Below are 26,042 nucleotides of genomic sequence, written 5' to 3'. Positions count from 1 at the left end.
GTGCCACTCCCAGCAGAGACAACTGTCAGTGCAAAAGCCAGCTGCAACAGACACAAGGGTTCACCTTCATCAGTAAGCAGACAGAAGATCAATACTTAGGCAATTGCCCAGCAACAAGTTGGTTGATAAGTAAAAGGTAAATATCATCCATCATAGTAGTAGCTGTCTGATTGACTGATGTAGCTGGAAATATCCCCGTGAAAGTGGAAGGGAGTCATGAGACAGACATCATGAAGTGAAGCTCATTTGACCATTGGGTTTGTACTGTTGGAATAGTTTTCTATTTTCAGGAAGGTAAATTACAACACCCTAAATTACCTCCACCTACTTGCACAATAATCTTTATAACATTTCCTCTACCTGTTTGCCAGAACCTCATCAATAATTATGATGCCAGCCTTCCATTATATGGAAATTGTATCAACCAAAATTCTTAGAAATATTTTTACAAAGTAAAGATCAATACTTTTGGAACAGGTTTCCCATGGAAAGAAACTATCATTTGACTTTTGTGTAAAAATCTCCTCCCAGAAACAGCATCTGCAGGAATAAATTGAAGCGCTGTGCATCTTCAAAGGTTTCTACACTTGAGGAATTTGCAACCTTCCTTATCTTTCAGAATAGCAGAACTGCACGTAGTTTAAAAATTCTTTAAGGTAAATTGAATTAATGCATCTTTTGTTCATCAGAAAGTGGTTGCAACTTACAAACTTCTCGTGGGTGGCAGGGGATGGAAAGTCTATCTCCAATACATCTTTCAGATTTTGCAGCACAGTGCACTCTGGAGACCTGGGGGGGAAATCCTGCACCCATTAGCAGTGTGAAGGTTCTAAATATTCAGCCAGCACTCAAAATGATATAGCATTTGCAAACTACTTACCAAAGATGCATGTTGACGTTCAGCTTATTCTTCAGTGGAGTCACCACTAGGGGTAAATGTGTATCATTAGGACTTCACATTTTATCAACAGTAAGCACAGTTTAAAAAATAATTTCTCAGGAAGACCTACCATGGTCAGCACCAAGGAAACAGCATTCTGGCAACATTTTAGGGTGTCTGGGGTCCACTTCTACATTTATTGAAACATTGTTACCTGTGAGATCCGAAACAATATGAAAAGCATTTCACACTGATACACAATTCTCTGCTCAAATAGGATTATCCATTTCTGAAGAACTCTCCAACATAGTTGTTTTGGTGTGTTACATGGAAGCATAGGAGAGCCTTTCCATCACTCTCCATGCTTTCAGTGACCTCTCATGGGTCTTTGTGGCTCTCCAGCAAGATTACATATTAATGGATTTTCTTTTTAAGTTTTGAAAATAAAAGCGTTTCATTGAACCCTCCTCACCCTCCCAAATGATGGAAAATACAGAATTTCAATTCACCTAATTTTTCTCAACTGATTTTACTGTCGATTTCATTTGAATCTTGAGATGGTATTCATTGAACGCAAAACAAAAGAACTGAGGGAATACAAGGGGTGGGGGAAGAGGGTTGCCACGTTTTAACATTACATGCCAGGTATCCTACTTATAGTCATGATCACGGCAGCATTTAAATGTAGCTAGAAAAACAAAAGGCATGGATAAAAATTACTACAAACCCATTTCTATTCCACAACTTTTAAAAAAACTATGTTGATTTTACTGCCATTTCTGAGAAGTCAAAACTATTTTGCCAAAAGAAAGTGCGAACACCTGCTACATGAAATTCCTGCAACTTTTTTGAAAAAGAATGCCAAATGATTTCTATTTATCAGTATCGAAATCAACCATTTTTTCAAGAGACTATTCAAATATAACCATTACTATTAATGAAAGATTTGTACTTATGGCAATTCTCCTCCTCGTCGTTGTGCGTCCTGGATTTTCAGGTTCAAGCACCCAAGTCTTCTCATCTATTTCATCCATAACATCCCAGAACTCTTTCAATGAATCAAGTGCTGCTAGAAACTGACTGTGAACGTTTTTTAAGGAGCTCTGAAAAATGAAGGGAAACGGTTCTTTGATGAAGTAATGGAGAAAGTTGATACATGTATGTTTGCAAAATACGTTTCATCAAGTTTCCTATTTTTCACTTGTTAGGAATTTGAATCCCCAGGACAGCGATGCTGCAGTTACAAAGCTGACTCAGGAAGAGAAAGCAGATTAGTCTCGTTTATTGTTCAGACTGTAAGAGTACTCTTTTTGAAGTCTGTCAACCAACCAGGCTTGGTTGACACAGATTTTAGATTCTGCAATTAACACAAACTTTAGAATACAGCAAAAAGCAAGAGAGCATGGTGACTGAAACTACGCAGATAAAAATTAGTGCATAGTGTGAAGTGATTCATTTTGATTGGAAGAATGAAGAAAGATTATAAATTCAGTGGTATAATTTGATCAGGGGTGCAAGAAAGGAGACTAATGGGGCTGCAAAAATCTTTGCCTTTTTTTTAAAAACAGCTTCCATTTTACCTGCCATCTTCAGAGGATCTTCACCTTTGTAAATTAGACATATTGGGCACAAATTAAAGGAAACACAGGACATAAACAGAAATAAGAGCAGGCCATTTAGCCCCTCATGACTTTTCCACTATTCAATAAGATGATGACTGATCTTCTTCCTGCACCAACTATATCACCAAATATATAAAAATATAAATCTCTATCTTGAATATACTCAATAACTGAACCTCCAGAGCCCTCTAGGGTAGATTTCCAAAGGTTCATCAGCTCTCTGTGAAGAAATCCCTTCTCTGTCCAAAAAGGCCAACCCCTCCTTTCTTTAACAAAAACTAGGGACCCCTAGTTCCAGCCAAGGGATACATCAGCCCCCTCATATTCCTTCAGCATTTTCTAGGTTTCAATGAGATCACTTCTCATTCTTCTAAATGCAAGAGGGGACAGGCCTTGTCTGCTTCATGTAACAATCCCACCTTCCAAGGAATCAAATCTGAAGGATATTCACATCATTCCTTCAATCACAAGTATGAACTTCCTTGGGTAGGGAGACTAGATCTGTGTGCAACATTCCAGATGCTGTCTCACCAGAGCTCTACATAATTGAAGCAAGACAACCTTATTCTTGTACATAAATCTTCTTACAGTAAAAGCCAACATGATGTTTACCTCCCAAACTGCTTGGTGGATCAATATGTCAAATTTCAGTGATGTGTGGAGGACACCCTGGTCTTTATGAACTCGAAACACCTTTCAATTTCTCACCATTTAAAATTGCCACAATGGATGATATTTCCATCTTAAATGCCATCTGCTATGTTCTTTTCTGTTCACTTAGCCTGTCTATCTTCTCCAAAGGCTTTCTAAATCCTCCTCCTCACAGCCCATACTGCATCTAGCCTTACAACATTAGCAAACTGGGATATGTTACACCTGGAACTCTTCAATCAATCATTGATATTGATTGTGAACAGCTGGGGCCCAAGCACTGATAACCACAAAACCCCACTGATTACAGTCTTTCAACCCAAAAATGACCCATTTATACCTATTCTCTAGTTTCCGACCATTAACCAATCCTTCATATTACTCAATAATACTATGTGCTGTAGTTTTTAAATAATCTCTTGTCAAAGATCTTCTGAAAACTGAAATACACATTGACTAGTCTGCCTTTATCCGTTCTGCTGGTCATAGCCTCAAAAAGGACTTGGTAAGATTTGTCAAATATGACTTTCATCAATCTGTGTTGACATTGCCAAATCACATTAATGTTTTCCAAGTGTCCAGTTGTCTTTTTCTTAATAATAGATTCTAATAATTAGTTACCTGACCTTTGTGGAACAATGGTTAGGCCAAAGAAAATATTGTGACCAATTACAAGCACCACACTACAGAAGGGACATCAAAACTTTAGACGAGGACTGAAGGTTTACTAAAATGGAATCAAGGAAGAAAGGGTCTTTGTTTAACTGGAGGGAACAGAAGATACTTAAGTTATTCTTAGAATAGAGCAGGCCAAGGCTAGATGTGATAGGAGATTTGATAGAGAAAAAAAATCCAGTGGCCAAAGAGTAAAATTGACAGAGGGACAGTGATCCTGAATAATAACAGAATCATGGAGTCATATCTGTACAGCACATAAACGGGCCCTTCAGCACAACTCGTCCACGCCAACTGTAACCTACATCAATACTATTTGCCTGCAATTACGATGCAAATGAATGTGCCTCTACTACCTCTTCTGGCAGCTCATTCCATATACCCACCTCCCTCTATGTGGAAAAATTTGCCCCTCAGGTATCCTTTAAATTTCTCCCCTCTCATCTTAAACCTGCACCCTCTAGTTTTAGCCTTTCCTACCCTGGAGAAGACTCTATCTACCCTATCTATGCCTCTCAAATCTTATAAACCACTATAAGGTCACCCCCTCAGCCTCCTGTGCTCCAGTGAGAACAATTCTAGCCTTTCCAATCTCTCCTTGCAACTAAATCCCTCCATTCCAGGCAACGTCCTGGAAAATCCATTCTGTACTCTTTCTAAAGCTATCCCATCCTCCCTGTCATGTGACAATCAGAACTGTCCTTATAACTCCAAGTGTAACCTGACCAATGTTTTGTACAGCTGAGACATGATCTCCCAACTCTTTTAAGGCATGCCAAATGCCTTCTTCACTACCCTCCTGTGTCACCATTTTCAGAGAACTATAAACACGGACACCAAGGTCTCTCTGTACATAAACACTCCTAAGGTCACTTCCACAATGTACATGTCCTGCCAGTATTTGATCTGACAATGAAATGGTTCACAAATAGAGTATTATAGGGATATGGGGAAAGAGCAGGGCCACAACACTGACTGCATAGAGCTCTGGAATATCCAGGTAAAATTATCTGAATGGCAACCTTCCAGTTAGTTTGATATTGATTTCATGAATTGCTTTAAAAGGCACTGCAGCAATAGTAGTTTCTTATTTTTAAAGTTAGTATGGAGCTTTGTGGTAACGATGTTTGGATCAACAGTCAATTTTTAATTTGAGTATGGTACCTTAGGTAAAGCCACCTTCTTGCCTTTTGCTATGGCCTTACTACTTTTTCCAACAATATAACACGTGGCTCATATTATCCAAACTCTTTAGAATTATCAAGATCATTAAGAACTAATCATATAGGTTTCCAGAGCAGTGATACTGATGACTTGGAAGAAACTATTTGTTTGGCTTGGTGCCAATTCACATTGTCAAAACAGTTTCTTTAATGATTGCAAGGATGGTAGCACCACTTGTAAAGTGTGTGTGGTGAGGGTGCAATACTAATCTGGGGATGTGGAGGGAGGAAGTAAAGAGAGAAGGAAGAGTAGAAACACAGTGTGACAAAAACTGGGAGAGGGGTGGGGCAGGGGAAGATAAAAGAAGATGAGAGAGAAAGAGGTAACGTAATACAAATTAGGAGGAATGGGAGGATGGTGGGAAAATGGTGACAAGAGTTTTTAATGACCTGTGACATGCATGTAGTTGCCATGTATTTGTTCTGGCAGCTTTGCTGTTGTTCCCAGTGGTCCAAAGCTTTCCTAAATGCAGTGAATTATTGTTACTGGCTCTATTATCATTTTTGTAAGTTATAGAACTTTATGAAAACTTAAATAGAAATTACCAATTTGCTGAAATGAAACTATTATAATTGGGCATTTGTCAACGGATCCTGCATATTCTTGCAGTGTGGGCATGGATGTCGGCGATTGGATGGATAAAAAATGAAGTTTCCTGCGAAAGGATGGTTCTATGAGAGCATTTGCCTCCATTTTTAATCAGGAAGCTTGGGACTCCTTTGCAAGCATGTACAAGTGTAGAAATTTAAAACTTCCTTACAGTTGGTGACTACCATTGTTCTCCCTCTGTTCTGTTGTTGTATTCCTCATGATATCCAATATGGAGTGCCAACTTCCTGCAGATTCCCAATGGTTATGTCAAAAAAAAATGTTGCATCTGCTAATCCGTGTTGTCTGTGGCTTGCAGATGCCCCACTATTTAGAACATACCCCTTCAGTACTTGTTGCGGGTATAGCAACATCAGAGCCTCAAGAAAACAAATGATGCTTGCAAATTCCCCACTGAGTACAACATAAATTTGGGATAGGGTGGGTGGGAGATGGAATTAGATCTAGTGCAGGGTCAGCATTCCATTCAATAGTTGCAGGTAGTTTTTTTAAAATTTAACTGAGTTAATTTGCCTATATCTAATTGTTTCCTAGTGTGTTTTAACTCACAAAGTGAAGCCGCTGCACTACTGGATCAGGCCAGAAACAGTTTCATTCAGAAGTTCTAGACGCAGGATATGCTTAAGGCAAGACAAAGTAGGCAAGCACAGAAAGCTTGACACTCCCTGCAAATTCAGGCCTAATAAATAGCATTTATACAGTGCCTTTCACAGCTTTAGTACACAGTACACGTCAGGAAAAATTATGAATCATGGCAATTGTTACAACGTAGGACACAATGTCGAAACAGCATGATCCAAAGGGACATGACTATTTAACCTGTTTGTGTGGTATCAGGCATAAAGTCGGCGGGACAGAGTGATAACTGACCTACTCTTCGAGTAATACTACAAGATCAGTTACTCTTTGTTGCACTTGTGTTGCACTTTGGAGATCAATGTAAAGGGACAGTACACTGTTAATGGCAAGACTGTTAACGGTGTTAATATACAGAGGGATCTTGGGGTCCAAGTCTATAGCTCCCTGAAAGTGGTTGCACAGGTTGATAGGGTAATCAAGAAGGTGTATGGCACACTTGCCTTCATCAGTCAAAGCATTGATTTCAAGAGTCGGGAAGTTACGTTGCAGCTTTATAAAACTCTGGTTAGGCTGCATCTGGAGTATTGTATTCAATTCTGGTCACCCCATTATAGGAAGGATGTGGAGGCATTGGAGATGGCGCAGAAGAGATTTACCAGGATGCTGCCTGGATTAGACGGCATGCCCTATAAGCAAAGGTTGGACAAACTTGGGTTATTTTCTCTGGAGCAGCAGAGGCTGAGGGGAGACCTGACAGAAGTGTATAAGATTATGAGAGGCATAGAGTAGACAGCCAGTATCTTTTTCCCAGGTCAAAATGTCTAAGAAGAGGGGGTAAATTGAAAGGAGATGTATGGGGCAAGTTGTTTTGTTTTTAATTACACAAAGAGTAGTGGGTGCCTGGAATGCACTGCCGGGGTGGTAGTGGATGCAAATACGAAAGAGGCATTTAAGAGGCTCTTAGATAGGTTCATGAATATGCAGAGAATGGAGGATTATGCACATTGTGTAGGTAGAAGAGATTAGTTTAGTTTAGTGTTTAATTAGTTCAGCACAACACTGTGGGCTAAAGGGCCTGTTCCTGTGCTGTACTGTTCTAATATTCTACATGCAGAGGGGAAATACTGGCCTTGGTTGAAAAGATGACATCTTAGATAGGCCAGCTCTCCCTCTGAACTGTAGTGAAGTGTCAGTCTAAATTATATACTCAACACACTGAGCAGAGCACAAGCCCACAAATATTCTAAATCAAGAGATCACCTGTACTACAACTCAGCCAGGCCTATACTTCAACCATCTTGACTGGTGTGCTCAGGTATTATAAATTCTCTGTACCTGGCAGATCTGAGTCAGACAGTTACATCCTAGCAAGTTAGATTTCCAACTTCATCATAGTTATTGCACTGTAGAAAGTATTAGATGTTCAAGCCTACTGGCTTTCCTTAATGTACTAGATGTCTTTTGTGTGGCCTGGAAATGCAAGAAGCTGACAATATGAAAAAGTGCTTCAGATCCCAGCATCAATATTCCAGATCAAAAATGACTAAAAAATAGAGCAATACTAATACTTTGGCTGAGAATTCAGCAGATGCACACTGCAAACCAAGTTGAAGAAAGTCTTCATTTCAAAACACATATACTGGATAAACTTCTACTTTAGTTTTTAAACAACATCTCCCCCAGTTTGGTGAGATATACAAATGAACTACATAACATAGACACTGTAATACAATTCTCTTCCTTTCAATGATATAAAAAGGAATTCATGAATTGTTTGTCCCACTTTGCCCTTTAGTGGAAAATCCAGTAGCTTGGCTTTCTGCATCCAAAATCTTTATCTCAGTTTTGTTTCTTCCTGCTGAACTTCTAATGATTGACAATTGATAATGCCTGGCCCTGGACCACTATCTCTTGTCGGGGTGACAGACCGCAGATTTGTGTTTTCTTCTCAGTCCATTCAGCTACAGGCCCAGCCTTCTGCCTTTAATGTAAACTATTCTGAAAGGTTTAGTCTGCCTCAGCAATCTCTACTGAATGTTTATTTATGGTTGTATTACAGTAAAATGCCTCCATCTGCTGTACAAGTCCAAAGCAAATAATCATCTCCTTCAGCTTGTAGTGCTCAATTGAGCCAAGCAGCACTAATGTTCTTTAATATGCATGATCAATACGAATTTAACACTGTACTGGTATCAAATATGCCAAGATTTTTATTTCTCCTTTTCACTTTAATAAAATAACTTGGCCAAATACATTATTAGTGATTTTAACATTGTTTTGATCAATACTTTCATCTAAAGTGCTGAATTGCTGCCACTGACCAAAAGTGTTTTATTTTCACAGACCTTAAGGTTTCCTTCCTCCACTGCCGACAGAAAGAATAACCAACTGCATTCTGTACCATTTACACAATTTAATTCCATTTTGACCTCACAAAAAAATTTCAAATACTCATTTTCAATCTTAACTACAGGGCCCCAAAGCAGCCAGGTGCGGGACAATTCATCAACCGCAGAGCTCAGTTTCCACATAAAGTGTATCATGCTGCACTTGTTCATGTTCATTCTAAACCAGTCTTTCCTTTTACGCTACAAGACATTTGTAACTTAAAATGGGTGCAATGACTAAACATCATCAATACTTCCATAGCTATGTGGTACAAGACAGTTATATAGAATAATTATTTTTCTTACAAAAATCAAACTGATAGGACATGACACAGATAATCATAAAACCCAAACATCTGCAAGAGCCAATATCCTGACCTCACAACTTTGAAAGCACAATAGAGAAAGGTACCAATTTCACAATTAATGAGAACATTAACAGGGATACAGACAAAGATTAGGCAGTAGGAAGTTAACCCCTTGCCTTCAGGTGACTTTTCTTAAGAAAGCCATGGCCTGAGATGATGTTGTTTGTTCAGTTGAAAGCAATAGGTTAACAACCCTGTCACTAGATAAAGTTGTCCAGTGAGATAGCAGTTACATATGGGGATAGGCCACTTTGCCCTTGATGCTCATTCCTCACTAGTCATGATGTGCCATCTCAGCTTCAAACCACTGGCTTTATCTGATCATGCTGTGAAACACCTGCACTGGCTATCAGGCTTTGGCTTGATGTGCAAAGACCTGCCATCATCTGCTTGACATTGCACCAGTTATAATCATTCATCTGAATGAATATGTCAGAGCAGCAGCAGCAGCCCTCTCATCACAGTAACAGAAAAATACATCAAAACATTATCACCCCAGCAAGAAGACAGGGACCATAAGGAAAATTATGCATTTCAATATGGATGCCATGTAAAAATGTCAATCTACAACTTTAGCAATGGAAAATAAATGCTTTAATTAAAATTATATTCAAATACTACTGCTTTTTTGGATCATTACAAAACAAAACTGCAAATAGTTACAAAATACATACTTTATAATTGCTTCTTGGCTACAAGTAATTGGACTCCAAATTACAAAGGTGTACATATGTTTAAATATAATTGCAAAGCAAATGGAGTTATAGTCTACGGCCTATTAATTCTATTGCATTGTGCATGTTTTTTTATCTGACACATGATAGAATTGAAGTGTTAAACTGACTGCAGTCATATTCATTGCACACAACTCTATGAAGTTATATCACAGTCATTGATGCATATGACGCACTTATACACAGAGATTCCTGCTGCACTGAAGCATGCCTGCATGCTGTCTAGAATAGAAATTCTAGCGCAGTACACAAGATTTGGTCATGGCATCGGGCACTACTGAATGGTTCCTTCACATTTTTTTGTGCCCTGCTTTGCTGTAGAATGTAATGAAGAAAATAATAGTCTAAGAACAGGGTTAGACTGAAAGGAAAATGGGGTTGAGACAGTCAGAGGCCACGTTATCAGATCTGGCCTGTGCCTCACAGCCTGGGGGTGAAGAGGGTCATCTTATCAGAAATATAGTGGTGGGATGGGGCCAGAAGCACAACGTAGAGTTTGGTGAAGGGCAAAGTAAAGCAGTTAAGTAACTAAGTTGAGTGGGGAAAAAATGACTTTTACGTGAAAAAGTGTTTTGTATCCAAATTCTTGGACCTCATCTCTTTTTGCACACCAAACTTATTTATTATTTTAGTTATTCAGTCTCTATTTCCTATGCAAATAATCTCATTCTATTTTAGTATTACCATGCATAGAAAAGTGTACACCGGTTAGGAATGTATTACATTTTATTGGCAGCAAAACAGGGTATGCTCAGAATCTCAGGTGTAGTCTGGAGTTTTACTTACAAAGTGATATCCTCTACATTGACAAGCACAGATAGGGTAAATACTTTGTGTCACACCTCCATTCTGCCTGAAAACATGATCTCCGCATCCACCATTTTAATTTAATGACGCACTCCCACTCTGCCTTGGCCACTATTCCAATAAAGTTCAAGCAACAGCACCCATTTGATTAGAGCATGTTATGGTCTTCCTAACACAACGTGAAGCTCAATGATATTCGTTCACAATCAGTTTCCAGATTTTGAATGCCAGTTGTTGATAAAGTTCTACTATTCCTATTTATTCCTTTTTTTTTAGTCCCGTCAGAGTTTTTTTTTGTTCATTACCTTATGGATCCCCATTGCCATGCACTGCCTTCTAGTTTCACTTGTCTTACATATCATTACCTCTCCTTTTGTTCTTTATGCTCCTTTCATTTTCTCTGACTGAATTTCCTTAAAATTACATTTTCTAGTTCTGACAAAAAATGTTAATGATTTCTTCATGAATCCTGCTGAATATTTCCCACATTTTCTATTTTTTTTGTTCCTCTCTTCTCCCTCCCCAGTCCCACCTCCTCTCTACCCAAATATTATCCAGTTTGAGTTATTTTAATAAGTATAAAATGTTTCTTTCCATCACAGGAGAACATAGTTAATGGCACTTTTCTCATTGTAATTCAATACATTAAGACCAATTTATAATTCTACTTGTAAACAAAGACAAACTAATCTAATTCTGGATTATTTAGTATTCTCTAAATTGTCCACCCAACAAATGTCACTTCAAAGCGTGGCAAAGGCAACCTGAAGGACAATAGGATTTTAAGTTTTTTTTGTCAATTGTCAATTTTACTTGTACATGTGGACAGCATAAATGACTGGATCAGCTTTCTGAATAAACTCAATAGCAGGCCACTTGTTGGGTATCATTAGAAAAAAGATAATGAAATAATTAAGAAAGCACTAGGAAAGATTAGTACTAATGGGAAAAAAAAGCAAATTAGAGTTAAGAGAAATAGAAATGTTCCAGTTGGAGGTGTGCAGATATATATGATAGTAACAGCAGGAACAAAATAATCAAGTGTTTGATCCAGACTGAAGCCTTCAACAGAAAATAAACAAGTTTCACTTGACTAGTGCATCTTTTGAACATAATCAAGGAAAGTTATTTCTACTTTCCCCAAGGAATGGTCACAACTGCCAATCATATACAGCAGTGGAACTGAGGACTAATATTTTTATTCAAATAAAAAATATTGGTACATTCATCTGACACAACAATCAAAATCCTAATTAGTTATCACTGAATAATAGAACTAATAATTATCGAGACAGCTGAAAATTGGCAATCCCATCAGCAGTGTCTTGCCAGACAACATGGAACAATGACAAATTTCAAATATCTATTACTTATTTTGTTTAGGAGACTCAATGATGCAGATTTTTCTCCCCTCTTAATTTCCTTCTGCCAATCAGTCACCTGCTGATATGTTACCCAAGTGATAAGTGAAACGTGATACATAATTGAGCACCAGCAAGTGATTATGCCACTTGATTACATGGCCCCATCATAGCCAAATCCAATGTTTCTCCACCCAAACTCTATTTAGCATGGATATGTTTGCATGGGCATCAGGAATACAAACTCCGACTAACTTTCTTCTTCCAGCTCCTGGCTAAGACCAGCAATGACCAGGAAGTTACCCCATTGCCACAGCTCAACCAATTATTAGATGAACCTAATAAATCACAGGGAGAGTCGCGAGCAAACAAATGACTTTGATGCTTTCGTAAGCATTTTAGAGTACATATTGTTTTAAAGAAGCTTATCTTAAAAGCAGGCTTAGTTACAGCAAAGTCAGTTTTATTAAATTTCATAAACAGATTGCTGCAATGGTACTAGAAAAAACATACGAATTATCTACAGTAGAAATAAAAGGGATTGCAGAATTTGACCAGTACCTCATGCGTCCAAGAAAGCACAAATGGAACAGGGAAATCTGTGACACAGTCAGGTGGTTCAGCTGGATACTGAAAACAGAAAAAATATCAAATAAGGACTACTTTGCTAACATTGAGGGATATCACAAAAGTGAAAATGAAAGACTTCTGATCTCTCAATTTGTTTACAGACCTTTATCACACAAATTCCTGCGAAGAAGCTTATTTGAGGATTTTTTTTAAAATTAGTATTGGAGGAGATGCTTAGATTAAGATTAGGGTATTTAGAATGGATTTGAGAAAGAAATCTGGATGTGAGGCGATGGTGGAAGCAGGTACCCTTACAAAACTTAAGAAATATTTAAATGACTGCATGAAATGCTGTGGCATAGAAGACTACAGGTTAAGTGCTGGAAAACAGGATTCATAAAACAAAGGAACCTAATGGTTGGCATGGACACGGTGGGCTGGAGGGCCTGTTTTCATGCTGTATGACTCTATGAGACAGTTATCTGATTAGTTAGGTGTTGGTGCAGATACAGATTCACTCATATGCATTTTTCCCCCTGACAGCATGACTCAAAGTATTAAACCTTCATTTTACTTTGGTCACATTTCATGGATCAATCTCTCTTCCTTCCCACCATTCCCTTTCCCCAACCAAAGTTAGTAAGCACACATATACTATCATAAAAATTTCAATCCATGAAAAATTAATAAATAACAATTGAAATTCAATACACTGTACAACCGCCAGAATGTTTTTTTTAAGGTTAAACGAGGCTTTGCAACGTATCAGTAGTTATTACTAACCATAAAATATGTGAAATTTGGTTCTTGCTCTTTGAGTCTTAACTCTTTGAATTAGCTGCAACCAAGGCAGAACTGGAGCTTGACAAATTGGTTTCAATATTATTGCCTTGTGTTGGGGGCAAAATAATCCCAAACTGATCATCAGTGACCTAGTTGCATTTGAAAGCCAGTGTAAACAATTCAAGACATTTCTTGGCTGAACTATACCATTTCTACATTAGAGTTGTTGACACAAGTATAATATTTCAAATTCCAGAAATCAGAGATTCATCCATCCTCAGTTTGCTTGTTTGTAAAATATACTCTTTTATAAAAAAAAACATGTGTTGAAGGGACGTGGACTTCACATGCTGAGCTAACATTTAATTACCATCCCTAATTGCCCTTGAGAAGGTGGTGAGCTGTCTTCTTGAACCACTGCAGTCCTTAAGGTGTGGGTATACCCACAATACTTTTTAGGAAGAGAGCTCCAGTATTTTCATTCAGCAATGGTGAAGAATGGCAATATCCAAGTCAGGATGGTGTGTGACTTGGAGGGGAATTTCCAGGCAGTGGTGTTACCATGCTTTTGCTGCCCAAAAGGATCAAAGGGCAATTAAAACTACATCTAATTCCCAAAACACAAGAAGTTTCCTGTTTTTAAAAATGAAAGCAAATCATCAATTTGAGTGAATAATACACCCATTTTGTTAAAAACACAAACGGGTAGAGTGGCTGGATTACAGACTTATTCTTCGACCTTTGCAAGTTGTAGTGGCTTTGGTATAGAAAGAGACATCATAGTACTCCAACCAACCAAAAGCAGAGATTAAATAATGAAGTATCTCAAAAATTCAGGAACAGCCAGTCCTTCGGTGACAAACATGGTGCCTCCGACTCATATTCACTTCAAGAGTCAGAAGGTTGGGTTCAAGTGCCACTCTGGAAGCACGAACACAAGAAAATGGGGAGTGCCATTCTGTAAGCGGCACTGAGGAATACTGGATCACTAGAGTAACCAATAAAATGCTAACTTCCTCAACAGTCAGATTTTTTCCCCCAAATATTGTTTTTAAAAACTAAATGAATGTTAAACGCTGATATAACTATGGGGTTGCATCATTAACTTTAGCTTCTGACAATAACCTAGTGGATGCAACTCCACCTTCGATCTACAATTTTCACTTCAGTTCTTCTCAAACCACTAATTCTTCCAAGGAACACTTACATGGATATGTTAAGTGGTACTATGTCTAGTTGTTGCTCCCATCTTTCACACAATATTTTCAAGCTACTTCACTGTGGGACAACAAAAGATGATCAAGTCCATGTACAGTAATGGTCAAGTTGCTGGTCTAATAGCCAGAGCTCAGAACCATTGATCCAAAGACACAAGTTCAAATCCCAGCATGACAGAGAAATGTATATTCAAATAATTTTAAAAATTCAAAAATGAAATTTAAAAAGGTATTTGCAATAATTATAACTACATAAGTACTGGATTATTGAAAAGTCCCATCTGGCTCATTGATGAACTTTCAGGAAAGGAAAACAGCCATGTGCAATTCCAGATCCATCGCCAAAGCTGCTTCAGTTCAGGGGCAATTAGAGATGAAGAGTAAATGCTGGGATCACTCTGAATATCACATCCCATGAACAAAGAAATGAAAAAACAAGCAACTTTTCAGCAGTCACTTCTAGCTTGGAACACCCAACCATATTTACAGACTCATGCTGAGGGCAAATTTGTGTGTCCATACTAATTCCTGCCTAGGCTTAGACGATTCAGCATATAGAGAAAACAAATCTAGGATGCTGCTTTGTATGGCTCAGTCACCTGCTGCATTATCTTGTTGAGTCACTAGAAGAACATTTCATTTGTTTTAATAGACTGACTGAATATCGTTGATAGATTTCCCGTACAGCTTGAGAGGTCAAATATGCTTCTGCTAAAAGTTAGCATCAAATAATCAAGATCAACTTAATTTACTCCAAGCAGTTACATTGCTTTGCCAGAGAATCAACTCGTGTAAAAAAAAACATGAATGCAACTCTGAATCAGTCATTTTTTTTTCCCCACAAGTCTACAACCTCAAAACCGAAGTAGGATGAAAATGCAAGATCAAATAGTATCTAATTCTTCATTTGCCCTGGTAAATAAATACATCTTCCTGTATCCAATATCAGTTCCATTTAAAAAAATATACTAAATTGCTGTTCACATGAAATCTCAACACTATATCTTAAAATCCATTACTGGTTCCTCACCTTTGATTTTAATTTAATTGTGATCATATGCTCTCGACCTGCAGAATCCTCAGCCTTCAGCTTAATGGTCCTGAACTCTGTATCCATATAAGCAAGCCTGAGAAGAAAATATATGAAAGGTTTATGAAATCAAAGTCTACTAGCAATTTGATGTGTTTGCTTTACTCCTATTAATCTGAAACTAATATCAAAAAGACAAGGTCTTGAGTGCCAAGCATTTCTGCTGTCACAGATTTACTGTTGTTAATACACCAGTCTGCTGCTTAATGTGATCATATATCAGAAAATTATTTATGATCCGTGTCAAGGCTCACGCTGTGGTCAGTGAGCACCATGTTTCAGTTTTCCATCATAGGTACCTTTGGCACACACAGCAGGTTCCTGTCAGCCTTTACTTATGCACACATAAAACATCCTGTCAGTCCTTTGATCAATTTTTGCAGTTTTATACGGCGTTAGGCCAGGCAGGATTTTTTTAAACCTCAAAATTATTCACTTTTAATCTGCTCCTTCTCATTAAAGCTTTTGTCTTGCAAACTATTAATATTTTCAACAAAACTGATCATTGGTCCACATAAAGGTTCTCCAAGTTTCTGCTTTTGCAGCTTTATCACTAACTGTGTGCAATTGTAAGTAGGAAATTCATCAATGTGGTTCACTTAAAGGGAGAGAAATGCCAATTCTATAAACACATTCTAGTAGGACACTCTACTCTTTATATTGATATCTGGTAATCAATTACTAAACTTTTCTCACTGAAGGTAGTAAAACTATTACAGTTTAAGTCATTTGCACTCCCACGTGATGTGGTGGCAAGTCAAATCAGCGAGTAAGATCCCTGGATTAACCTCTTTCAGTACCGAGTTAGCCAATCTTAACTAGTGCAGCACAAAGTCAAAGCAGTCAGTGCTTCAGAAAGGGTTAAAGTAGTAAGAATTTGCCAGAAACTTTTGATTGTTGATCACCGACTTCTGATGAACGTTAAGTCAGGATCAGGCTTTCCAGGAGTGAAGTTAGAAGAGAATTCTACATACAGAAAGTCTTAGAACTCTTCAAATAATAATTAGCACTAGGTCAATTGTTAGATTTTAAGTTTGATAGATTTTGCTAAAATCAGGGGTATTTAAGGGATATTATCAAAGATTGTTCCAATGCATTAGGTAATTGTTCAACAATCATAATTGCAGAGTTATGCAAGAGGCTTGGAGACAGATGAGACTGCAGATGCTGGAATCTGGAAACAATCTGCTGAAAGGACTCAGTGGGTTGAGCAGCATCTGTGCAGGGAAAGGGACCATTGACGTTTCGGATCAAAACCCTGCATCAGGACCCTAAAGATGCTGCTCGATCTGCTGAGTTCCTCCAGCTGATTGTCGTATGTAAAAGGTTTGTATGGCTAAGTAGCTCATTGGTCCACTCTATGTTCCTACACCAAGAAAAACTGTTTTCTAAGAGGAGAAAACTCGTAAGATATCAAGCTTAACTACGAAAGCAATCATTGATACATCTCTATTGAATAGTAAAGGAAACGTGGCGTCAATAAAATTTATTTAGATGACATTACAATAGACAAGTACACAACAACCTTGTACACTTTTTTATCATGGAAGTGTAATGAAAGAACCTCACAGACTTAAGTAAAAAAGAATGGTAATTGAGAAAATAGCAAGGCTTAAGAGAGACAAGTTTTCAGGACCAGACAGTTTCTAACCTAGGTAGTAGAAAGAAAAGACTACCTTAGCATTACAAAGCTCTCTAAATTCAAACACGCTGCCATTTAGTTACAAAATTACAAATGTTACTGCTTTATTTAAAACAAAACTACTAACCTGTCATTTTAATGTTAGTTGTGCAGTTATGAAATTTAACATCTGAAACAGAATGGCTGCACATTTAGGTAAGAATGAACTGACAGGAACTCGGTATCAACTTTTCACTATTATAAAAGTAGAAGCAGGAAATTGCACATAAAGTAAGTGGTGAAATCTGGAGACAGACAGTATTCAATGTGGATAAATTTGGAGTTGCCAACTTTGAGTCCAAGACAGATGGACAGACAGACAACAGTAAAGGACCAAAAGTACGTGGGTGTCCCTGCACATCACTAAAAGCTAAGAGGTACAAAAAGTTAATTAAAAAGTCCAATTCAATATTTACATTCCCCCTTCACCCTTGAAAGGGATTGGAGAATGGAGAACAGGAAATAATGTTTCAGTTGGACCAAGCCTTAGACCTAATCTAGAGTACCATACTTCATTTTGCCAAGAGGGCCAAAGATAAATCTTTCTGGGCTAAATGGATTAATTATGAAAACGTACGCAAAAGGTTGGCCAGCTAACTTTGTGCGCAGAAAGTTAAGAGGCAGAATAGCCAAGGCTGTCAAAAAGGTGATTCAAGAGCATCGTTAAACTATTTTCACTTATAGCCAAATAACTACATGCTTAAAAGCAGAGTAGGGTCTTTGTGAGAATATCAGCAAGCACCTTTAGATACAAAAAACAGTGAAATTTAGAACTCACCTCAAAAGGTGAGATGGTCAATAATTTCAGCATTGAGATCAACAGATATACATAAGTAAGAGTGTTGACTTAAATCCAGAGAAAGCTATACAGAGGTAGAATCAGCTGTAACTTCATGGGTCTAAGAAGCCAAGTTGCATCTCCTGTTCTGATATCCGTACAGCGGTCTCACAATAATGGAGGAAATATCCATTTTTATACACAAAATATCATAATACTACAGCTAAAATACTGGAAACTCCAGCAGTGGTCACATTCATCTCATGGGTGAACCTCGGGCAAGATATGCTCCCGGTTCCTAAATGCTGGGGTGTGACATTTATTTTCTCCATGTAGTTGGATATGTTTGGTTTTCCTTGCAAATGTCAAGACCAAAACCAATTGTCATGGATTGCTGAAATACCAATTCATCTCACATCACAGCTGTAACAGAGTGTACCATTTTATTTGCGAAACTGCAAAAGTGAAATGCATCTTGTATCTGCTCTGCTAAGATGTAATGCAGTGCTAGTACCGAACCAGAAGCCAGTATCAGTCCCAAGTAAATAGCATTTTGAAGAAAATTCAAAGCAGCTATTAAGGGAGTTGGAAATTTTCAGTTGAACTTTGGTGTACCATTTCTTATGGAACAGAACGTTTTGCTAGAACAGGAAGTATCGCTTTAAATAAGTAGTTTGCTGTCTTTTTAAAAAATTTATATCAGTGTAAACAAGACATAACAACACTACTTTGGTTCAATACCTTATCTTCAGCATAAAAACCTAGCCTTAGTAAGCGGTTACATGATTTATAGTTGTGAACTCTGGTACAAGTTGATACCCAGTAGTCAACATTATCTATCCTCTGCCAGTCTTTTCTTGATTAATTCAAATAAATTAAAGGAAGAGGCTTGGAAGCTTAGTCAGTTTTTAAATTTAACCCATTTATAAGAATAGAAATTAAGGAGTCACTATTTAGCACCACAAGGATGATCACATTGTGCTGCTTCTCATTTAAATCATCACTTCATCCACCAGCTGCAGCTTCAATAAGTTCACCTTACAATGAAAGTGGTTTAAAGAGATTTGGTCTTCAGTAATAACAGGCAAGTTGCAAGACTACATTAAACTTCTCAGATAGATTTTCCTTCAGCACATTCACAGTAGGATACATGTCTTCCTCTGCACGCATGACTAGAATTTAACATTCAGCATTCCATAGTCTGTGTTGAACAATTATACTGAAATTTCACTTTTGCTGCTTGATTGTAGCACCTTAAACTATGTACCAATTTAACAAATAAGCAATATGCAAGCCAAGAGGCAGACAAAAGGTTAACATAAAATATTGGATAGCCCATAAACAATAATTGACTGAGTTCCAGAAAGAATATTGCTCACTGCAGAGAAAGTTATGGAGCAACCTATGTGCACTTTTCAAAATCAAGATTAGCACTGATTTTTCAAAGAATCTAATGGTCTGATACTGAAAAGTGCTGAAAGTCAGGCTGAGCATAACTGGAACTGCACCAGTGAACACACCACAATGAGTGCTATAAAGATTACAGGGTCACTCAGGTCACCACAAAGGACTATAAACAACCAAAAAGTTATCTGTACGTTGGAGCAGTTCGCTGGCATCTCTGCTATAACCACTCGTTGTATGTTGGTAAAAAAAGGGATTAATTCTGCCTCTCCATCACACCATTTTTCAGCATAAACAGGGAAATAGAAATATCAAAAATTTCATCCAAAAAGATTTGAAATCATGCTGAAGATCTAACCAATTTGATGTTTAAGTTGATTTTATTTAATGCAGTCAGTGCCCATCTACATTTTAGTTAACCCATAGAATATATGAAATCTGTACTGATTCAAGAATCCAAATACAATTTTGATTATCGTTAGCTTTATAGCTGAATATTTTATAAACTGGCATACCATGGGCACAACTGGCATATCAGGTGGGTGACATATCCTGCTGCAATGAAAAGGATCCTCTGTTGAAAACAGGTAGATTATTGAAATTTTCTGTTGGGGCACATCTTCAACCCTCACACTGCACCTGTACTGAAACCTATCCAGATGTTTTCACAGGTCCAACTTTCCAGCACGGGCCTGTGCCAGCAATGGCATCTTCCACCTTACTGTTCCAGCTGTCCTTGTCTGCTTGTAGACCAACAGGGTTCTCAGGCTGGAAGCCAACCGACCAGGTCTCTGTCAGCATGCTGCTTTTCCTTATTCTTCGGTAGTACCTCATCATCGAGATCGACACGCCTCCTGTCCAGTTTTTGGGCCCTGAGGAACTGATGAGGCCAATATGGGAACTGGCTCTTCCACAGATGTGGCATAAGGCAGCTAATGGGATAGGCAGATGGATAGTGACTTGGTGCCCCCTTTCAGCTGCTTACAAAGGGTCCCAATGCATGCTCTCGAGGTTCTCAATACCACTCCAAATGCTCCTTCTTCCCTTTAAGTGGTCATGGGTCAGAGATTCTCAGGAGCCAATGGGGATGGTGCATTTCTTCAAGGAAGCTTTGAATACATTCTTGTATCTACAGTATTTTTCTGTCCACCTAGTAATCCCTTCCCACGATAGGGCTTGGAACAGAGTTTCTATTCCGGCATTCCTAATTCAGAACAAACTTGTTCTTGTGAGGAAGGGAGACAAGGACGGCAAGGTTTGGGAATCTTGGATGACAAGAGATGTTGCAAATTTAGTCAAAAAGGAAAAGAAAGCAAATGTGAGGTTTAGGAAGCTGAAATCAGACAAGGCCTTTGAGAAATAAAGGAGCCAGGAGAGAACTTAAACACAGAATTAGGAGGGCTAAAAGGGGCCCTGAAATGTCTTTGATGAGTAAGACTAAGGAGAATCTCAAGGCATTTCATACATACTGTACATTAAAAAGAAGAGGATAACTAGGGAGACAGTAGGACAAAGGAGGGAATTTATGCTGGGAGCCAGAAGAAATGGGAAAGGTAGTGAATGAGTACTATGCTTTGGTATTCACGAAGGAGAAGAAAGTGGAAGACTGCAAGACCAGGGAGGGATATGCTGATATTCTAGGGCAAGTTGATATCAAGGAGCAGGAGCTGTGGGGCTCCTGAAGAATATTAAGGCGGGTAAGACACCAGGGCCTGATGGGATCTATCCCAGGTTTTTGAGAGAGGCAGGAGAGGGATTGCTGGGGCTAGAACATAGACCTTTTGATCCTCTTTAGCCACAGGTGAGGTTCCAAAGGACTGGAGAATATCCAATGTTGTTCCTCTGTTTAAGGGCAATAGAGAAAAATCAGGAAATTATAGGCCCGTTTGCCTTGCATCAGTGATAGGGAAATTATTGGAGATTCTTAAAGGTAGAATCTACTCACATCTGGAAAAGCACAGATCTATTAGGGATAGTGAGCATGACTTTGTCTGGGGCATGTCATGTTTTACAGATTCAATTGAGTTATTTTTCGAGTCAGTTATCTTCCTGACTTAATCGAGAGTCAGGAAGTTATGCTGCAGCTTTATAAAACTCTAGTTAGGCCGCATCCGGAGTACGGTATTCAGTTCTGGTCGCCCCATTATAGGAAAGATGTCGAAGCTTTGGAGAGGGTTCAGAGGAGGTTTACTAGGATGCTGCCTGGGTTAGAGGGTACATGCTATAAGGAGAGGTTAGACAAACTTGGGTTGTTTTCTCTGGAGTGGCAGAGGCTGAGGGAAGATCTGATAGAGGTTTATAAGTTTATGAGAGGCATAGATAGAGTAGACAGCCAGTATCTTTTCCCCAAGGTTGAAATGTCTAATACCAGAGGGCAGGCATTTAAGGTGAGAGGTGGAAAGTTCAAAGGAGGTGTGAGGGGTAAGTTTTTTTAAAAAAATCACAGAGAGCAGTGGGTGTCTGGAATGTGCTGCCTGGATGGTGGTGGAAGCAAATACGATAGGGGTGTTCAAGAGGCTCTTAGAGAGGCACATGAATGTGCAAGAAATAGAAGGATATGGACATTGCGTAGGCAGAAAGGATTAGTTTAGTTCGGCATTTGATTACTAATTTAATTAGTTCAGCTCAACATTGTGGGCCGAAGGGCTGTTCCTGTGCTGTACTGTTCTATGTTCTATTTCTGAGGAGGTGATGAAGATGATTGATGAGGTTAGGGCAGTGAACGTTGTATACATGGACTTTAGTAAAGCTTTCGATAATGTCCCTCAAAGTAGGCTAATCCAGAAGATTAGGGCACATGTGTTCCATGGAGATTTGGTAGATTGCATTCAAATTTAGCTGGACCATAGAAGACAGAGGGTATTGGTGGAGGGGTATTATCTTGACTGGAGGCCTGTGACCAGTGGTGTTCTGCAAGTATCAGTGCTGGTACCTCTTGTTTGCGATATTGATGAAAATGTAGATGAGCTGACTAATATGTTTGTAGACGACACAAAAATTGGTAGAGTTGTGGAAAGTGAGGAAGGTTGTCAAAGTAATCAGCAGTATACAGGCAAGTTGGAAATGTGGGCAAAGAAGTGGCAGATGCAGCTTAATCTTGACAAGTGTGATGTGATGTGTTGCACTTTGGGAGGTCAAATTTAAGAGGAAAGTATACAGTAAATGGCAGGACCCTTAGGAGGACTGATGTGCAGAGGGATCTTGGGGTGCAAGTCCATAGCTCCCTCGAAGTGGCAACACAAGTGATAGGTTGGTAAAGGCCCAGGGAAAGGGAATTGAAAACTAGAGGGCATAGGTTTAAGGTGACGGGAAAAATTTTAAAAAGGGACCCGAGGGTTAACTAATGTATATGGAACGAGGTGCCAGGAGGAAGTGGTTGAGGCAGGTGCAATAACAGCATTTAAAAGAAGATAGGTACATGGATAGGAAAGGTTTAGAAGGATATGGGCCAAAAATGGGCAAATGGGACTAGCTGAGATGGGCATCTCGGTCAGCATGGACAAGTTGAGCTGAAGGGTCTGCTTCCATTCTGTATGACTCTATGACTACAGTGCATAGCTTTAAAGTGAGAGGTGCAAGGTTACAAAGCTGATTTATGAGGCAAACTTTCCAAAAAAAAAGATTGGTAGGTTCCTCAAATGCACTACCTGGGGAAGTGGCGGAAATTATAGCAATGTTTAAGAGGCATGTGAACATGCAAGGAATAGAGGGATACAGAACGTGTGCAGGCATATGGGATTAGTTTGGATTGACGTCGTGGTTGGCACAGTGGTTGTGGGCTGAAGGGCCTATTCCTGTGCTGTACCGTTCTATATCCTGTGAATGGAAATGTGAATGATAAGACCTGCTCAATTGAGCCAACTGACTATAACAAGAGCCTAAATGCTCGGAATGTTGCCTTGGGAGAAGGTGCTGATATTGGTTTGCTTAGTCTTCTTGTGAATTTGGAGGATTTAGCAGAGAGAATCCCAACCTCTGATGTCTGTGTAGAGTTTGCATGTTCTCTGTGACTATGTGGATTTCACAAGATCACAAGACAAGGGAGCAGAAGTAGGACATTTGGCCCATCGAGTCTGCTCCATGAGCTAAAGGAAAAGAAAAAAAAGAAAAAAAAAGGAAAAAAGAAAAAGAGAAAAAAAAGCTATTCCTTTCTAGCCCCAATTTCCGGTCTTATCCCCATATCCCTTGATACCTTGACTAATTAGATACCTATCTATCTCCTCCTTAAACGCCTCCAATGATCGGGCCTCCACTGCTGTACATGGCAAAGAATTCCATAAATTTTCTCTGGTTGCTCCAGTTTCTTTAACACAACCCAAAGATACACAGGCTAGCAAGTAGATTTCCAACTGTAAATTGCTCGCATTTGTGCAGGTGGTAGCAGAATCTGAGGGGAATTGATGGGAACATGGCGAGAAAAGATTACAGGTAGAATTAGTGGGAGAATTGGACTGTTATCAGCCAGCACAGACTTGATAGGTTGAAATGGCCTCCTTCTACTTTGAAAGAAAAAATGAAACCTGGCACAAATACAACATTTCCCACTTTCAAATGTTTTAAATTTTGTGTGGGTATATGATTTCCAGGTCTTAAAATGTTAATTACAAGTATATAGTATTGTAAAGGTTTAACAACTCCTAGGTATTATTGACTGCAAATCTTACAGACATTCACAAATATTCTATTTTTGTTACTATTTGACAGCTGGTGAGACTGGGAGCAGGGTTCAATTGGCTGCCAAAGCCATGCTGCAAGTGCAGCTAGCTGTCTGCAATGAGCTAGCCCCTATGCCGCACTCAGTCATGCCAAAGTGCTGGGAGCTGCGCTCCATTAAAAGACTGTACCAGGGTCTACACTAGAAAAAAAATGGCCTAGATGCAGATGGCCAGCAACTTCAGAAGCAAGGGAAGATGTGCTCCATTGACATTGGCTTATTAAATAATGGTGTCAAGGCAATTTCTATGGCCTTTACTAGATAGTAAACAACTATCAGAGGGTCCTCTGACAATCCATTTTTTGTTTCCTGCAAGGAGCAGCAATAGCAGGAATGAGCAACTACAACTGCAAGAACAGAAGGCAGAAGGAGACGGATCTACAGGATTTGTCATCCACTTGGATATAGGATAATACATGTGCAGCTCCCTGGTAGAACTGTAACAAGTTGCATACAGGATTTCCCCCAGTCCTTAATATCTCCAAAAATTTACACCAAAAGATCAACATTGATTTCATTGCATTAAGCATTGCAAAGATAGCAGATCTTTCAGATCAAACATTTTGCAAGTAGCTTTGATAATTTTCAAATACCACAAACAAATCTTAACAATGATCGCATACTGCAAATCAGCTAATATATTGCTCCCAAGAGATGCTAGGAACTGGAATATGCCCATTTACCCACTTTTGTTCCATATCTCTCTTTAGCCTTATATCAACAAAAATATCTAAATCAACACTGAAAACTTTAATACAGAATCCATAAATTATTTGTGTAGCAACTAATATTTCCTCTCTAACTGCGGAATGGTCTATCCTGCCTTACAAGTGAAATTATCAGCTTTAGCTTTATTGTGTTCCTTTATTCTGGATTCTTTTACAAAGATAAATAGTTTCTCTGTATTTATCAAATAGAAATATTTTTAACAACTATCTTGATTAGGCCTCCCCTTGGCTTCAAAAGCATGGGAAAGATAGCAGAGAGAAAATTAAAATTTAGCCTCTAGCAATGCAGTTCCTGAACCACCAGGGGCCATGCAAAGGCCAAAACACATGATTTCTGAAAAGGTTGGAAAAGTACCATCTTGAAAGACACAGATCAGCTGGCAATCAGCAGCATGCATGAGAAACTTACGAATCCTGCTGTTGTGGCCATTATCCTTAATAAATATTTAATATTAAATAATAAATACAATTTTTAGAACAGTAGTACTGTAAATTCTATAGACACAAGCAGATGTGTATTAATTTATCATAGAACTGAAAGATATCACAACTTACTTATCCCAACCCAGGGTTTCAATCTCTTTAATAAGCCGTGCATAATACTGTGGAGGTGGGTGACTTTGCAGGTCATGTTTGTTTCTTAATGCAATTTCCTGAAAAAGAGAGAAGTTATTGTTCAACAACTATCTATGCGTTTATCAGACAATTTCTGTAGAAAACCCCAATTTTGCTAGTATATTGGATGGACTCCACAGGCTCCACAGACGGACATGAAGCCTACACTCAATGAGCTATACTCCGTGGTCAACAACCTGGAGACAGGATACCCTGAGGCCCTCTTCATCATCACAGGGGACTTCAATCAGGCCAACCTCAAGAGTGTGTTACCAAAATACTACCAGCACATCTCCTGCTCCACCAGGGGTGCCAACACCCTTGACCACTGCTATACAACCATCAAAGATGCCTTTCGAGCCACCCCTCATCTACACTTTGGGAAATCAGACCACCAGGCTGTGCTCCTCCTCCCTGCATACAAACAGAAACTAAAATGGGAGGACCCGGTACAGAGAGTCGTGCATTGCTGGTCTGAGGAAACAGATGAGCTACTACATGATTGCTTTGAGACAGTGGACTGGTCCATGTTCAAAGACTCAGCTGCCAGCCTTGATGAGTATGC

At 38.8% G+C, this 26,042-nt stretch overlaps 1 protein-coding gene across 10 annotated transcripts in view; it reads right to left on the bottom strand.

The window, feature by feature from the left end:
* The window catches only part of fancl (FA complementation group L), a 56,866-nt gene that overhangs the window by 1,056 nt on the left and 29,768 nt on the right, over window positions 1–26,042 (bottom strand). For all 10 annotated transcript variants that reach the window (XM_052012021.1, XM_052012024.1, XM_052012026.1 and 7 more), the window contains 7 exons: window positions 25,418–25,515; window positions 15,498–15,594; window positions 12,459–12,527; window positions 1,833–1,983; window positions 1,011–1,094; window positions 881–926; window positions 708–789 (listed from right to left, as the gene is read on the bottom strand). In XM_052012021.1, the coding sequence (XP_051867981.1) occupies window positions 708–789; window positions 881–926; window positions 1,011–1,094; window positions 1,833–1,983; window positions 12,459–12,527; window positions 15,498–15,594; window positions 25,418–25,515 (627 nt within the window). The remainder of the gene's footprint in view (window positions 1–707; window positions 790–880; window positions 927–1,010; window positions 1,095–1,832; window positions 1,984–12,458; window positions 12,528–15,497; window positions 15,595–25,417; window positions 25,516–26,042) is intronic.

The sequence above is a fragment of the Pristis pectinata genome, chromosome 3 (genome assembly GCF_009764475.1).
Source record: "Pristis pectinata isolate sPriPec2 chromosome 3, sPriPec2.1.pri, whole genome shotgun sequence".
Taxonomy (NCBI): Eukaryota; Metazoa; Chordata; class Chondrichthyes; order Rhinopristiformes; family Pristidae; genus Pristis; species Pristis pectinata.
The sequence above is the reverse complement of the archived record's forward strand: the minus strand, read 5'-3'. Positions and strand labels throughout refer to the sequence as shown.